Source organism: Penaeus vannamei, chromosome 39, assembly GCF_042767895.1.
Source record: "Penaeus vannamei isolate JL-2024 chromosome 39, ASM4276789v1, whole genome shotgun sequence".
Classification (NCBI taxonomy): Eukaryota; Metazoa; Arthropoda; class Malacostraca; order Decapoda; family Penaeidae; genus Penaeus; species Penaeus vannamei.
Genome location: NC_091587.1, coordinates 10,349,436 through 10,364,435, shown reverse-complemented (window position 1 = coordinate 10,364,435; position 15,000 = coordinate 10,349,436). Strand labels below are relative to the sequence as shown.

The following is a 15,000-nucleotide window of genomic DNA, read 5'->3' as shown; positions in this document are numbered from 1 at the left end:
TTGCTGCATTTGTCTTTGTTGTAGTTTTGTTGTTGTTTTACTGTAGGTGTGGTTACCTTCGTTGCTATAGGTACGATAACTACGTCTTCTTTTTGTTCTTTTCCTTATTTTTGTTGTTATTATTATTTTTGTTGTTATCATAATCTTTCTAATTGTTATCGTTTGTCTCATTTTTGTGTTTGTCTTTTCAGTTGTTATCCTTAATTTTTTTCATCATTCTTGTTGTTTCTGTTCTTGTTATCATAATTCTTGTTGTTGTTATCCTCAGATTGTGTTGTAATTATCATTATACTTGTTGTTATCCACCTTTTTTGTTATCAACACCAATATGATTATCCATCACGTTGTTTATCCACACTATTTTCAACATCATTTTCAACGTCATTTTCAACATCATTTTCAAATTCATACACAATGTATACCCGTCGATGATGAGTACACCATAAATTACGGTATCCAGAGGTGTTGTTGTATAACCCTCCCCCCCCCTCTTCATGCCATAACAACCCCCTCCCTTCATGCCATACCCCTTCCCCCCTTTTACCCTACTGACTCACCCTTACCTAGTAGGGAAGAGGGAGGAGTGGGGAGGGAAGGGGGGGAGGGGGAAGGGTACTTTTTTGTTTCTCCTTTCCGTAACTTATATAAAGAAAAAAAAGAAAAAAAAAACACTTTTTATAACCCTCCTTTCTCCCCCCTCCTCCCCCCCTCCCCCACTCCCTCACCTTGCCCCCCTAGCTCCCCCTCACCCCCCCCCCCCTTCCTCCTTCCCCGTTCTTATGCCTGATTGCGTGTTGACGCCTAAGGTATTTCCTCTTTGTTTATTTGTTGTTGTTTTTTGCTTATGTTTTCTTTTCCTTTTTTCTCGTTTACTCTGTTTCTGTTCGTATCAAATATTCATACTTCTATGAATACGGATATGATATTATGATCAACGGGGGAAAAAAGAGAGAGAAAGGAAAAACGCATTATATGTGTGTGTATACACACATTTATATATATATATATATATATATATATATATATATATATATATATATATATATATATATATATATATATATACGCATCTATGTATATACCCATACACACACACACACACACACACACACACACACACACACACACACACACACACACACACACACACACACACACACACACACACACACATGCATACATGTATGTATGTACAGATAGATACATATAGAAGTATAGATAGATTGGTACATGTGTTTGTATGTGTGTATCTACTTGCTTTGTACATTATTCTCAAACAATTCCAATGATCCTGGCTGTTACGTCTTATCAGGTCGCAAAAATAACGTCACTATCTGAAAGTATCTATCTATCTATCTATCAATTCTTGTACTTGTATTATAATGAGGCGTAGGATATACATTTCTTTCTTCTCTTTCTCTCTATTTTTTTCTCTTGTTGTCTTTGTCTCTTTCTCTCCTCATCCTCTCTTCCTTTTTCTTTCCACTTCCCCTTCCCCTATTCTATGTCTTCTTTCTACGTCTTACCTCTTCTCCATTTATCCATTTCTTCCCCTTCCCCCCTCACTCTCTCTCCTTCCCCCTCTCTCTCCTCCCTTTATCCATCCATCCTCCTTTCCCTTTATCCTCTCCCCTCACCCTTCCCTCCTTCCTTTCCCCTCTAATTTTATCACTCATTTCCTATTCTCTAGATAAATAGAATTATATTATCCTTCTATGAGGGACTACCTCGCGTGTTTCTCCATTAACAGGCAGCTCTTAGTAATCTTGTTATTTTATTTTGTTTTTTGTTTTTTAATATACAAGTATAATTTTTTGCCTTTTTCTTTTTTTTTCTTTCTTTTTTTTTTTCTTAAGGTTCTCATTTTTACGGTTTCTCTTTTCTCTTTAGCTGAATGTTTACTCTTTCTTCTGTCTCATTCTCTTTCTCTCTCTCTAATCCAGGTAATAGAAAAGAAACAAAACATAAAAATGGCAACAATAATTATGCCAATACCACGGATATAAATAGACTGTGTGAGAGCCGTTAATTATCATGATTGATAATTGACCTAATTATCAATGGCTTGTGAACGTCATTAATCCGAGTAGCCAATCATTTTTAGATTATGTTTGTTTGTGATAATTATGGTACTGATCTTTTTAATATGGTATGATACAAGAAACATATAACTAGGTAGGTCTACTTCCATCTAACCTATTGAACCCAAAAATGAAATTGAATTTTTCCAGGAATATTCTGATGCTTCGTTATCGTAAGTAAAAGAGGGGAATTTTGGTTGCACTTCTGATATTTATAACAATGGTGGGTAAATTATACAAATAATTATGTATCTAGCTACTTCTAGCATCTCACGGTGTACTCTCATTGGCTAAACGTTGCTTAATCCTAACGCTTTGTGTGATATTTTACGATAAGTGTGTTTCAGTACGTTTTCTTCGAAAATAGTTCAATGATAGCAATGGCAAAAAAAATAAAAACGAAATAAAAAGAAATAAAACTAACATGTAATATTGGCAATAAATAAAGCTGATGGGGCGGGGCTTAGCTCAAAAGTTGCCTACAAGTATTTTCATCAAGATAGGAGTGCTCATACCTACGTATAGGTACCTTGGTATGATAGTGATGAATTAAGGATAGATATGATGATAACCGTGACAGTAATAATGGAGATCATAGCAATTAGGTTAGTGATAATGATGATTCTAACCATAAAAAAACATTAATTACGATTCAATGGTAGGAGAATAATACTGTCCTATTACAAATACCAAGGTACCATTATTGATTGAAATGCGACCCCCCCCCTCAGATTTGGCCCTAATGTGTGTGCATGTGTATGTACGTACGTATGTCGGTAATACAGATACTTTTTTAGGATAGTGAAACACCCACCATATAATCATAATATCATTTTATTCATTATAAAGTATTTTTCTCCTACCTAACAATACGGTGTTAATAACCCTACTTCTCGTAACTTCACCTAACATGCAGAATGTAAATATGTACTTTCCACCATTTCATTCTTCTTAAAGGAGGAGTAATCATTATCATTTCATTTTGTATTATTTTTTTTTCTTTCTTTCTTACTAATATCTCACTATATATTTTTAAAAATTCTTATAGAGGCGAAGAATGAAAAATTGGTGATTAATACTTTAAGAAAAGGAGCAACTGGCAACTCACACACGTATCATGGAGTCTCTTTTGTAAAAAAAGAGATAAATAGATAAATAGAATCATGTTGAAAAAGCTGAATTTAATTTAAAAAAAAACATTTGCTATATATACAAATAAGAAAAATGCTATCTATATGTTATAAGAATAAAAATAAAAAGATTCTTGGAAAAAAGTCCTCCAGATCGAAAGTGAGTTGCCAGTTTTTATTTTTGTTCTCAATACTGGACGCATTATGACGAAAGCTATTAAAAAAACAATCATCACCAATCTGTCTGTTATCAGGTAATCAACATGATCAACCTGCTATCATCATCAACTTGTCAAGTACAGCTTTGCCTCAAAATATAATAAAAAAAGAAAGAAAGAAAGAAAAAGTTTATACACTCAAAATATTCCACTAGGAAGGCAGTATTGCCACTTGTCGGAAGAAGAAAAAAATATGCTAATAAAAAATAAGAAAATAAAAATGATAGAAACTTTGCAAATGTGTAATCATTTTTATGATCTTAAATTTAGGTGATTATCAAGGCAAATGATGCATATACAAATATATCTAGAAAAAAAGTAGAAGAAAAAGATGATCGTACAAAAAAATCTGAAGCTTCAAAAGTTTTCGTGAAAAAATTGTAAATTCTTCACTATAATCTTGTAACTAATAATTAAGGAAAAGAATAAAAGAGTAAGAAAGAACAAATATGCCTAATCCTCCATGAATTCTGCAAAAATGTTCAAAGTCTATATTCATATGACACGAGTAAATATATATATACATACTAATATATATGTGTATTAGTAAGTGTTCTGTACACACAATAAAAAATTCTGATCACTCCTAAATAGTAATAATATGAAGAACATTTTTTTAACAAATTCTAAAATGAAATGATTGATTTAACAAATGTAATATTATGCAATGAAAGATGATAAACTTATACGTGATGAATGATTTATATTTCTAAAAATTATCAGATGATATTGAGAACGAAATGCTAAACACACAAGCGATTGTCATAAGCAAAAAAAAAAAAAAAAAAAAAAAAAAAAAAAAAAAAAAAAAATAATAATAAAAAAATCTTCATTTCGTTCATAACGCCTTCCTAACGTGACTAAACTTCATTACTCGTCGAAAGTAAACACCAAAAGTGCTAAAATAATGCAAAACATTAATAATTCCATATACATTCTTCATACCATTCTGTATATATACATTCTTTATTCTTTATATTCTTTATATTTATTTTTTATTATTCCTTATTCCATATGGATTCTTTATACCATTCTTTATTCTTTATATCAATCTTTATTCCATATGTATTCTTTATACCATTCTTTATATATGCCTTCTTTATTCGTTATATTATTTATATTCATTCTTTATACCATTCGTTATCAAATATATGGAGTCACTTGGGGGTCTAAACTTCACTGTGTATTCAGCAACAGGGAAGTGTATAAATCAGTGTACCCTTTTTCACAGAGATTGTTAATGTATCGCCAATAGGTAAATAATATGTGTTTTGATAGATACACAGAGGGAATGGGGGAGGGAGATTGAAAGGGAGACTGAGAGAAGGGAAGAGAGAGAAATTTAAAAAAGAAAGGGGGGAGAGAAGGGGAGAAGGAAAGCGAGAAAAGCAGATAGACAAAGAGGGAGAGAAAAAAAAGAAAGGGAGAGAAAGAGAGAAAGAGAGAGGAGAAGAGGTAAATACAGAGACGGATTGAGACAGAATGAGAGAGAGAGAGAGAGAGAGAGAGAGAGAGAGAGAAAACGTACGATAAAGAGTGAAAGAAACTGTCAGAAAGACAGAAGGGAAGAAAAAAAATAGAGAGAGAGATATAAACGAAAGAAAAGAGCTTATATCCCTTTTCCACTCATAGGTTGTGATTATAAATCCGATCAGTATAAAATCATCCATAAATGTCTCATGAAATTATGATCTCATGAATATAAAGTATTCTACTGATCTATCATACACCTTTTATTATAATATCTTGTATTTCTTTTCCTTCATCACAGATCCTCTTCGCTGACTATAACAGAGAGTAAACTTTTTATAAATATTTTATGTAAAAGTATTTCTTATATATTTGAGCTAGAAAAAAAAGTAAAATGAATCCCAAATTCAAATAGTTCATGATTTTTTTTTTCATTTTCATTTTCATTTTCCTTCTTTGCTTCCATGAAGAGAGAAAAAACTACACAGGTCATGTATTAACGGTTATGCAGTATTAGCGTAAATTGCGTTACAGCAGCACAGCTTACATAACATCACAAGTTATGTAATAATGGCTAAAGTTATGATAAGTTAACATAGGTTTCATAATGATAGTATTGCATGATAACAGCGTTACAAAACCATAGCAGAGGTTACGAATAACTGTATAAGTTGCGAAATATTTCAGATTACGTAATAACTGCACATATTACGCAAAAAAACAGCAAAAATTATATAAAAAACTGCAGGTTACGTAATAACACTCGAACGCAACAAAATGCACGCCAGTTAGTCGCTGATTCCTCGGTTGCCAATGTCCCAATTTCGTCCCTGTTGGTTTATCTGAATCTGAAACGAATTAATCTATGTTAGTAAATTATTATATAAAAAGGAAAAGAAAATAATAATTTTATATATTAGGCAACAAAAGAAAGAGAATAGAAGAGAAGAGATGTACTTTTTTCAAGATATTATTTGATTAATACGACGCGGCAGTGAAATAGGTTAGTCTGCCCTGAAACGGAGTGAGGAAAACGAGAAAGCAAAACAAACTTGTTAATATAATTATTGTCATTGTTTATACTCCTTTTATTAAATTTATTGAAAGATTTTATGGAGATGTGATCACTTAATCCTTCCTGCAACTGAACATGATTATATGAGGAAATTTATAATAATATTAATGGTGAATATCATAAGAAACACACATTAAAAAAACGATGCTGTTATCTATATATTTACAAATCATAATGTAAGAAATAAATGATTAGCGAAGCGTTGATAAGGTTTATAAAATACAACCTTTGCAGTGTGTGTATGTATTTACAGAATATATATATATATATATATATATATATATATATATATATATATATATATATATATATATATATATATATATTTAAACACACACACACACAAATACACACACACACACACACGCACACACACACACACACACACACACACACACACACACACACACACACACACACACACATATATATATATATATATATATATATATATATATATATATATATATATAATATATATATATGATTCATGTAGACCTTTCATCACATCACAGTGCTTTCGTCTAACTTTTCTTGGCAAAGTAGACACTTTTTTTTCTTTCTCTTCATTTTCTTTTCTTATCAGCAATATCTTACCTCGGTGCAATAACTGAAGAACCAACACCAGGTGTCTTGTCTTCTCCTTCATATCTAATCACATCGAAACATTTATTAAACATTTATCAAACATTTATCATTTCTTTAAGATTGTGCGAGGCCCGACCCAAAGAATATTCGTATATATAGACATGCATATACACAGGAATAAATGTATATCTGTCTATCTACCACATATTTATTTATCTATCTATCTCAACGGTAGTTATGCATGTTTAGACTGATAGATAAAAATTTATTTCAGTGTATATGTCCGTATGATAATTTATTGGGTTGGACCTCGCACAGTTTTAACTGGTTGATTGACTGTACACGTATGTGCTAAAGAAAACTTGTGTACATTGTGTATGTAAGTGTGTGTGTGTGTGGGGGGGGGGGGGGGGGTAGTGTGTGTATGTATGTGTGGGGGGGGGGTGAGTGCGAGTGTGTGTGTGTGGGTGTGAGTGTTAGTGTTAGTGTGTGTGTGGGTGGGTGGGCGGTGTGGTGTTTTATGTGTGTGTGTGTGCTTGCATGAACGTGCATGCGTATTTTATGTGTGAATGTGCTGAAATATAATGGTACCTTTTTTCTCACATTATTTTTTTTTTCTGTCATGTCTTATCATGCGCCGTAGTGAAGATAATGTGTAAAATCCAGCAAGGCTTTTCATGCATGACCCACATGACGAAGACAAAAGCATGCATGGATGACACATAGCACTGCGGTGTAAAAAAAAATCGTGTCCATTCTTATTTTTAGATATGTATATATATATATATATATATATATATATATATATATATATATATATATATATATATATATATCCTAATTCTATCGGCTGTAATTTCATAATTATCCTATCACATTTCGTTATTTTTCTTCTTTTAGCACGTCTATGTTTCCATGTGAATTAACTCCTTGATATACATACTGACATAAAATTCCCAGTTCTCATTTCTGTGAAATTATATCTTATTTCTGTGCTCATTATTATCATGTTTTTTTTTTTACTATTCTTATTCCCTTTTTTATCCATCTAACTCCTACTCGCATTTCTATTTCCCTCGGACACACACGGACCATATAAATCTTAAATCTTTGTTCATGATCATTTTTTTTCTACCTCGGTATTTTTGTAGAGATGCATTTTTCAAATATCTTACTGTTATTATTGATTTGTTTTTGCTTTTGATACCAGATGATTTTTTCTTTTTCTTTTTGGTTGTTGTTGTTATCTAAATCAATTCATATTTTGGATAAAGAAACGGCACTAGACTGAAGAGTTATTTCGATTTTTTAATCTTTATTTCAGTGTTATTAAGATCCCTTCGGAATTCAATAAGTGTTAGATTCAAATTATCGACTTACCACAACAATAGCATAAGGGAGAGAAACAGACAGACCTTTATGTATAAAAGTGTTTTAAGCTTAATGCATACGTTACTGAATGATTATTTTCGCAAATTCAAGCTTCTTTTTGTGTTAAAATTGTTAAAAATCTAACGCAGTCTTAGATGAAATAAGCGAAATTATTCTATAGTGTCGTTAACGCATCGTCATTATTTAAAATGTATTATGAAATTATTTAGATAATAGGAAAATGCTTGTGAGCAGTTCTCGTTAAACTAGAAAAAAGTTATTACGAAATAGCTTTGAAAACTGTATAAAAAATGCTTTACATATGTTGGCCGAGTTTTGAAATTATGTGAGTAAATAATCGGCTAAGTTTGAGTTATAAGCTATAATACATATTCATTTGGTCTATCGTGGTTTTCAGTAAGGGCGACATTGTAAATAAACCGCAACTTAGAAATAGCAAAAAAAAAAAAAAAAAAAAATCCCAAATGTAAGTGTTATGCCGTCTTTCAAATTTCAAGAAGCAAAAAACAGAAAAACAAAAAACAGAAACAATAGTTGATAGCAATGACATGGCGAAAGATGGCGTTAGCGTTCACTAAAACAGAGAGGGAAAATAATCCTATTTCCTACAAATTTCTCTTTTTAGCTTGTCCTCGTCTCTCTTGTATGTGTTTACTTTCCAAAAGACGTCCACACAAGTCAGAACTGTGGTCGTATCATGCAGGAAGACCACTGATCTACGCTAAGCTAGTGACTACAGAATCTACTGCAGTTTTCGCTATTGTTGGTGCCTTTGTTGCCACCGCTACTGTACGAAAGCAGTCTGCTGCCGCCAGCTAGCCTGGTAGGTGGCGCAGAGGTCGACCCCGTGCCATAGGTCGAGCCAAACCTGCTGCCCGTTTTGGACGTTCCGCTGCCAGAACTGCCGTAAGAGCTCAGCGATGAACCAAGCCCAGTTCTTCCAGCGTCGCGGGTTCCTGTGCTGGTGGAACTGCCATATCTAGAACTAGGGCTACTCTTACTAGTATCACTCGCACCGGAAATGCCATATTTACTTCCGGTGCCTTTGCTACTAGTATCCGATCTACTTTGTAACGAAGATGTGCCATATTTGTCACCAGAAGTGGATGATAAGCCATACCTACTCCCGGCACTGGTGTCAGAACTACCTGTTGAAGCTGTGCCATACCTGCTACCTCTGCTCGTGGCACCAGAGTCAGAGCCATGAGCCAAGGAGGATGAAGTCAGCCTACCGGCACTACTAGCACCGGTGTATGGCCGAATGGTAGAAGATGTTCCATACCTACTACCATATTTTTTCTCCTCCAGTCCTCCTGACGCTGGAGAATCTAGACCATACCTACTCAGCGCATTATTCTTGCTGGTGTCAGCAGTCTGGCTGTACCTGCTCCCTGTACTGCTGCTGCTAACATCAGTCCTGCCTGCTTGTGTAGAAGGAGAATCGTACCTACTGAAACTGCTGCTGTAGGTGCTGCCAAAACGAGAGGTCGTCGGATCTCTGATGCGTGACAGAGAGGGTTCTCTTGTGCTTGTGCGAGACAGTGAGGAATCCCTCACACGGGACAAGGAAGAGTCTCTGGTGGATCCGAAACGACTTGAGGACAGGTCGCGACTCCTTAGACTCAAAGAATCACTTGGACGAGGCAGAGAGGAGGAGACGCTACTAGTGTCCTTATCCCGGGAATACAGACTTCGGGTCGTCGTGTCCCTCGAGTGTCGGTCGTCAGCAGTTGTCGCCCACCTGTTTTTCGAAAGAGCCGAACGATTGTCTTCGGTTGACTGCTTCCTGAGGTAGAAGGGGATCTCCGTGGTCTTGGTCTCCGATTCTCGACGCCTCATGAATGGGTGGGACGTCCTCTCCGTAGTGGCAGTGCCTGAGAATACTTTGTTTCCAAAGACTGTATCCTTCGGCTCCTCTGGCTGGGTCGCTCTCGTTCTCCATCTGTTAGTGACAAAGCTTTGTGGTTTGTATTCATCTGTTGTGGTCTTACTGCTACTGGTGTCTTGTGTTTTGGAAGCATCGTCTTCAGTTCGTCGAGAACGCCATCTGTTAGTGGAAAAGCTATCAGGTTTGTATTCATCCGTAGAGGTCTTCCTTTCTTCAGTCTTCTTGGTTTCCGAATCCTCTGGCTTGGGCCGCACTCGCCACCTATTGGTTGAGAAACTAGTAGGCATATATTCTTCAACAGAAGCCTTTCTTTCGGTGTCTTCTGTTTTCTTGATCTCAGAATCCTCTGGTTTGGATCTTGTTCTCCACCGGTTGGTAGAGAAACTTGAGGGCTTGTATTCTTCAATCTTAGTCGAAGTGTCATAGGACTTCTTCGTGTCCGAGTCCTCTTCTCTACTCCTGGTTCTCCACCTGTTCGTAGAGAAGCTCTCAGGCTTGTATTCCTCCATAGATGTCCTTCTGCTGCTGTAGGACGGCGAAGTCTCGTAACTGACAACACCTTCCCGACGCCTGGTAGCCGGAGGTGCATCAGGGGACTTGGCGCCAGACGGAGGCGAACGCTTACGGGCATAGGGTATCTCAGGCACCTTGAGGGTTTCTGGTCGTCGACGTCGGCCGGTCGTCTCCACTGGTTGGGCCTCCTGTTCTTCCTCCTGCGGCTGCGGACGGCGACGTCTCTCCACCGGCTTCTCCTCTTCGCCAGTGTCCAGTTGGTAAAGGAGCTCAGTTATCACACCAGGCTTGACGTCTCCTTCGCTCTCCTCGACTCTCTTGTTGGGGTCTACTGCTGCTTTTATAAAGAAGAACTCCGCATCCTCTGTTTCCACATAGTGCATTCCACCTGTGCCACCCCAGAGCTCCACATCCGAGCTGCCAGAGCTCATCCGTCCAATCTTCACCATAACCTGAATCACAAGAAAAAGGGAACAAAGATTGCTTTTCGATTAAATTTGCGAACTACACATCAAACTTTCCATTCACATAATTTTTGGGGGTTAACAAGGATTAAAACTATTATAGATAAGAGATAGAAGAGATGGATCTGTCATCTTTAATCAAATAATATAGATAAAAGATAGAAACAAGAGATGGATCTACGCTAAACCCTCAATCGCTAATAGCCAGATTTCCTGACACCAAACCCTCGATTATTAAAGACTTGCTAAGGTAAGAATAACAAACCTTATAACATTGATTTGCTTCGATTCTGACGGGTGTGGAGAACATCAGACGCACATCTGCTGTCTCTTGTTTCTCCCCGGATACACGGCAGTATGTCTGGCAAAGGAGTAGAAGTTGGGGGGAAAAGGCAAGCAAACTGTTTATTATTATGAAATTGTGTACCTAGATATGTTCTTTTTTTCCTTTTTTGATTTTACTGACTTCTTACCTCACTCAAAGCAGCTTCGAAATTCTGCAAAACACTAGGAAATGTAATATCAAAGTGGAAGAGAGTTATTCCACTTTAATATTGTAATAGTTATTTACAATAAAATCATCTCAAAAAATAAAATCCAAAGAGACTTTATTGTTACTAAAACTTCCACTCCAAAACCCTGAAATTAGTCACCAGAACATACACACACACACACACACACACACACACACACATATATATATATATATATATATATATATATATATATATATATATATATATATATATATATATATATATATAGCTTTCTTCTTTCCTTCAAGATACATTTCTTTACATCACCTCTTTCCTATCCATCTAATACTCCCCATACCTTCTCTATATCTGTCCACTGACGCGTCTCCCAAGGACCCTGACAATGGACTGTCACGCCCATGTCTGTGCTGCTGAACAGAAAACCAAAACCGACGCCCAAGAGCTTGATGTTCTTGTCCACGCGGAACCTCAGTTCGTGGGACTGGTAGATCTGAAATCGATGAAGTCTGTGATGTACCGGGGGTTTTGGGTGACGTGTGATGGGCCTTTAATTTTATTATTATCTTATTTTCTTGTGTTTTATCTTCGTATCTGTTTGAAGTTACCGTGTGGGGTTAGTTTTAACTACCTGGGAAGTAGATTAAAGTCAGACACTTGGCTGAACCTCAAGAGAAGGCTCCAGTTTTCCTCTACCGTTGGACAAATTCTTTTTTCTTTCTTTTTTCTAGCTATATGGGCCGGGTGTTTAGGACTTTATTTTGGAAAAAAAATATCTATTACCATTCATTCAGTCTAGAAATTAGTATCGAGATTTCGGCTACGTTTCCTCACCTCCTTCTGCGGACACCTGTAACCTTTCCGGAACCTGCAGACTTTGTTGAACTCGAGCAAAGAGCCGTTCTGTGTAAGAGAGGTTATCTGTGGAGAAAAAATAACTGTAAGAAGAGGGAATAGCTTGGTGAAAGGGATTGGAGAAAAGGATTGGGTGCTAAAGGGTGTTTAAGTTAGGGAAGAAGGGAATTGGAATCTTTTAGACAGTTTTGCGAGTTATTATAGTCATTAGATTTCGTTTTCAATCCCTTTGGTTGGTAAGAACTTTGATGGCCATGTAATGAAAATGCAAAACAAAATATGAGGAAAATAATGATAAGCACAATAAAATAAAATGCATGTTGACTCCTTATAAATATGGATTGAATTAGGTGCAATGCAAATACAAAAAAAATTATAGATATCAAGCAAAACTGAAGCAAAAAAAGATGATCAAACAACGTTTTTTTTTTTAACGGACATAAAGAAAAATAATAAAAAATAAATCATTAAAATCATAAAGCGCTTCCCGCTACCCTCCAAATCCCTCCGTTCCTACAAACACAGGTTCCTCGTACCACGTTGTACCACTCTGCACCCCTCCGTACCATCTTGCAGCAGGAGGAAGACGGGAAACACCCTCACACATTACGTACTTTGTTCACGGTCTCGGCTACGGGCGTGAGGTGGTTGTGAGACGCCTTCTTGTCCTTGTGGGTGGTGGCAGGACCCCCCTTGGAACCCCTTCTCTCCTTCAACTCGGGGTCAGAGGTTGCACAAAACCACAACCAGAATGGAAGCTACAGAAGGACAGGATCTGACCGAAGAGGGAGCGGGTTGTGGTAAAGGGGAGGGATGGAAAGAGAGAGATAAGATGGAGTGTAGGAAAGAAGGAGAGTGAAGACGAGAGGCGGGGAAGAGAGGGTGGGAGTGAGGGAAGGAGAGAGAGGAAGGGAGAGAAAGAGATAGGAAGAGAGGGTGGGAGTGAGGGAAGGAGAGGGAGAGAAAGAGATAGAAAGAGAGGGTGGGAGTGAGGGAAGGAGAGAAAGGGAGGGAGATAGAGAAAGAGAGAGAAAGAAGAGAAGTAAAGGAGAAAGAAGGAGGGGAAAGGGGAAATAACAATACAAAGAAAACGGAGCCAATTGGATCGTACGAAAACGGGCAGAATCATCGCATGGGAAAAGAAAACGGGAAGAACCATCGTATAGGAAAAGAAAACGGGAAGAATTGTATGGGAAACGAAAACGGACATTGTCGTATGGGAACAGAAAACGGGATTTTTTTTCGTATTGGAAAAACAAAAAACAAAAACAGTAAAAACATGACAGCACATGCCGGACAAAACATGAAACAAAGCGAACAGTAACATAAATTCAGGACAAAAATGGATATAAAATCACAGCGTAATGACACATGCACAGTGAAAAAATGTAAATGAAAATAGGAAGAATGGGCAGAAAAGTATTTGATAAACCGACAAATGCAATTATGAACAAATTTGCAAAATACCCATTCCCACAATCAGTCATCAGTGAAAAAATATATATGAAAGTACAAAAAAGGAAAAAAACGAAACAAAAACATTTTAACATATAATCACAAAAACGGTAACACGATCAAAAAGAGAGAAGGTTAAACAGCAAAGGTTTAATAAGAATTTTTAAATAGAAATTTAGATAAATTTCAATGGAGAGTTAAAGAAACCGAAATAGTTGGAATTGGAAAAAAGGTGTAATTTTTTCAGAAATTTAGGCAAGACAAGCATCAGTCGGTGAAGATAAAAGAGATAGTTATAGAAGCCGAACAGTGAAGAAAAGATTAGGATAAATTTTGAGTAATAACAGAAAGTGGAATGTGTGAAAGGTAATGGGTAGGGTTAAGAAAAGAAAAGAAAAAATATAAGTTTAGTTTGCGCTCCAGAAGTTATTTTAGAGCTTGGATTAGAGACATAAGAAATATCTACTATTATACTAAGTAATTATGCTACTGTGTGAAAAATGTGGAAAAGATATCAATAACTACATTTCTTTATTCTCAAAACCACCTAAACAATAACAAAAAAGATTTTGAAAAATTGTAACCCAATGCAAAATATAAGGCCTTTTCGTCATGGCAAAGTATGGCAACCTGCATACATATATATAAAAAATGTCAAAATATGAGTCTATTCCTGTTCTTATGAAATAACTGCTGCAAATTGAAGACTTCCAGAGTCAATTTGTGGAGTTGAACATGAAACAGCTAAGACTCGGCAAATATACAGTGGACTCTACATGTATTTTTGAGTGCATATGTATGAACACTTATATAGTTCACGAACACATGCCGTGTTCTACAAGACAAATAACAAAAAAGGACCTTGTGACAGACAAAAAAGGATAGGAAAGTTTCTTTTCCTTTTGAAAAACGAGACAAATGTACGGAAGATAAATAAAAGCTACTAAGACAGCAAAGGACAGAGACCTGTTTGTTGTTGTTGAAATCGAGGTTCCGGGGAATCTCGAGGCCGTGGGTCATGAAGAAGGCGATGACCTCGGCCTTCCCGAGACACTCCGAGGTCAAGACGGTGTTGACAAAGTCCCTGTCGGAGATCTTGTCGAAGTCCACCACTTTAATGAGGTCCTCGACGACGTCCCCAAGTTGGGTCATCTTGAGGCCCTTCTCCCTGACGTAGCGGAGACCCCAGTCGCGTATGGCCTCGAAGAGCTTCAGCTGGTCGTCGAACTTGAGGTCCTTCTGCATCAACATCTTCCGGATGATGTCACGCTCGAGCCTCAGAAAACCCTCGCAGGGGATGATCTCGTTGGCGTGTTTGGAGATGATCTGCCAGCACTTGTCGCACATGTCGTTCAAGCTCTTCTCGGACAGCACCAG

General features: G+C 36.6%; 1 protein-coding gene across 6 annotated transcripts in view; it reads right to left on the bottom strand.

Moving 5' to 3' along the window:
• Positions 1 to 2,901: 2,901 nt before the first annotated feature.
• Positions 2,902 to 15,000, bottom strand: part of LOC113805293 (nuclear pore complex protein DDB_G0274915) — a 26,495-nt gene continuing 14,396 nt past the window's right edge. For 3 of the 6 annotated variants that reach the window (XM_027356287.2, XM_070116523.1, XM_070116524.1), the window contains exons 4-9: positions 14,590 to 15,000; positions 12,783 to 12,926; positions 12,148 to 12,234; positions 11,654 to 11,806; positions 11,085 to 11,180; positions 7,851 to 10,807 (exon numbers count right to left, since the gene is read on the bottom strand). The exon at positions 14,590 to 15,000 is cut by the window's right edge and continues 178 nt beyond it. In XM_027356287.2, coding sequence (XP_027212088.2) covers positions 8,681 to 10,807; positions 11,085 to 11,180; positions 11,654 to 11,806; positions 12,148 to 12,234; positions 12,783 to 12,926; positions 14,590 to 15,000 — 3,018 coding nt within the window. In that variant the 3' untranslated portion in view covers positions 7,851 to 8,680. Of the gene's footprint in view, positions 5,748 to 7,850; positions 10,808 to 11,084; positions 11,181 to 11,653; positions 11,807 to 12,147; positions 12,235 to 12,782; positions 12,927 to 14,589 lie in introns of those variants that run through there. The other 3 variants (XM_027356289.2, XM_070116525.1, XM_027356288.2) reach the window with 2 other exon arrangements.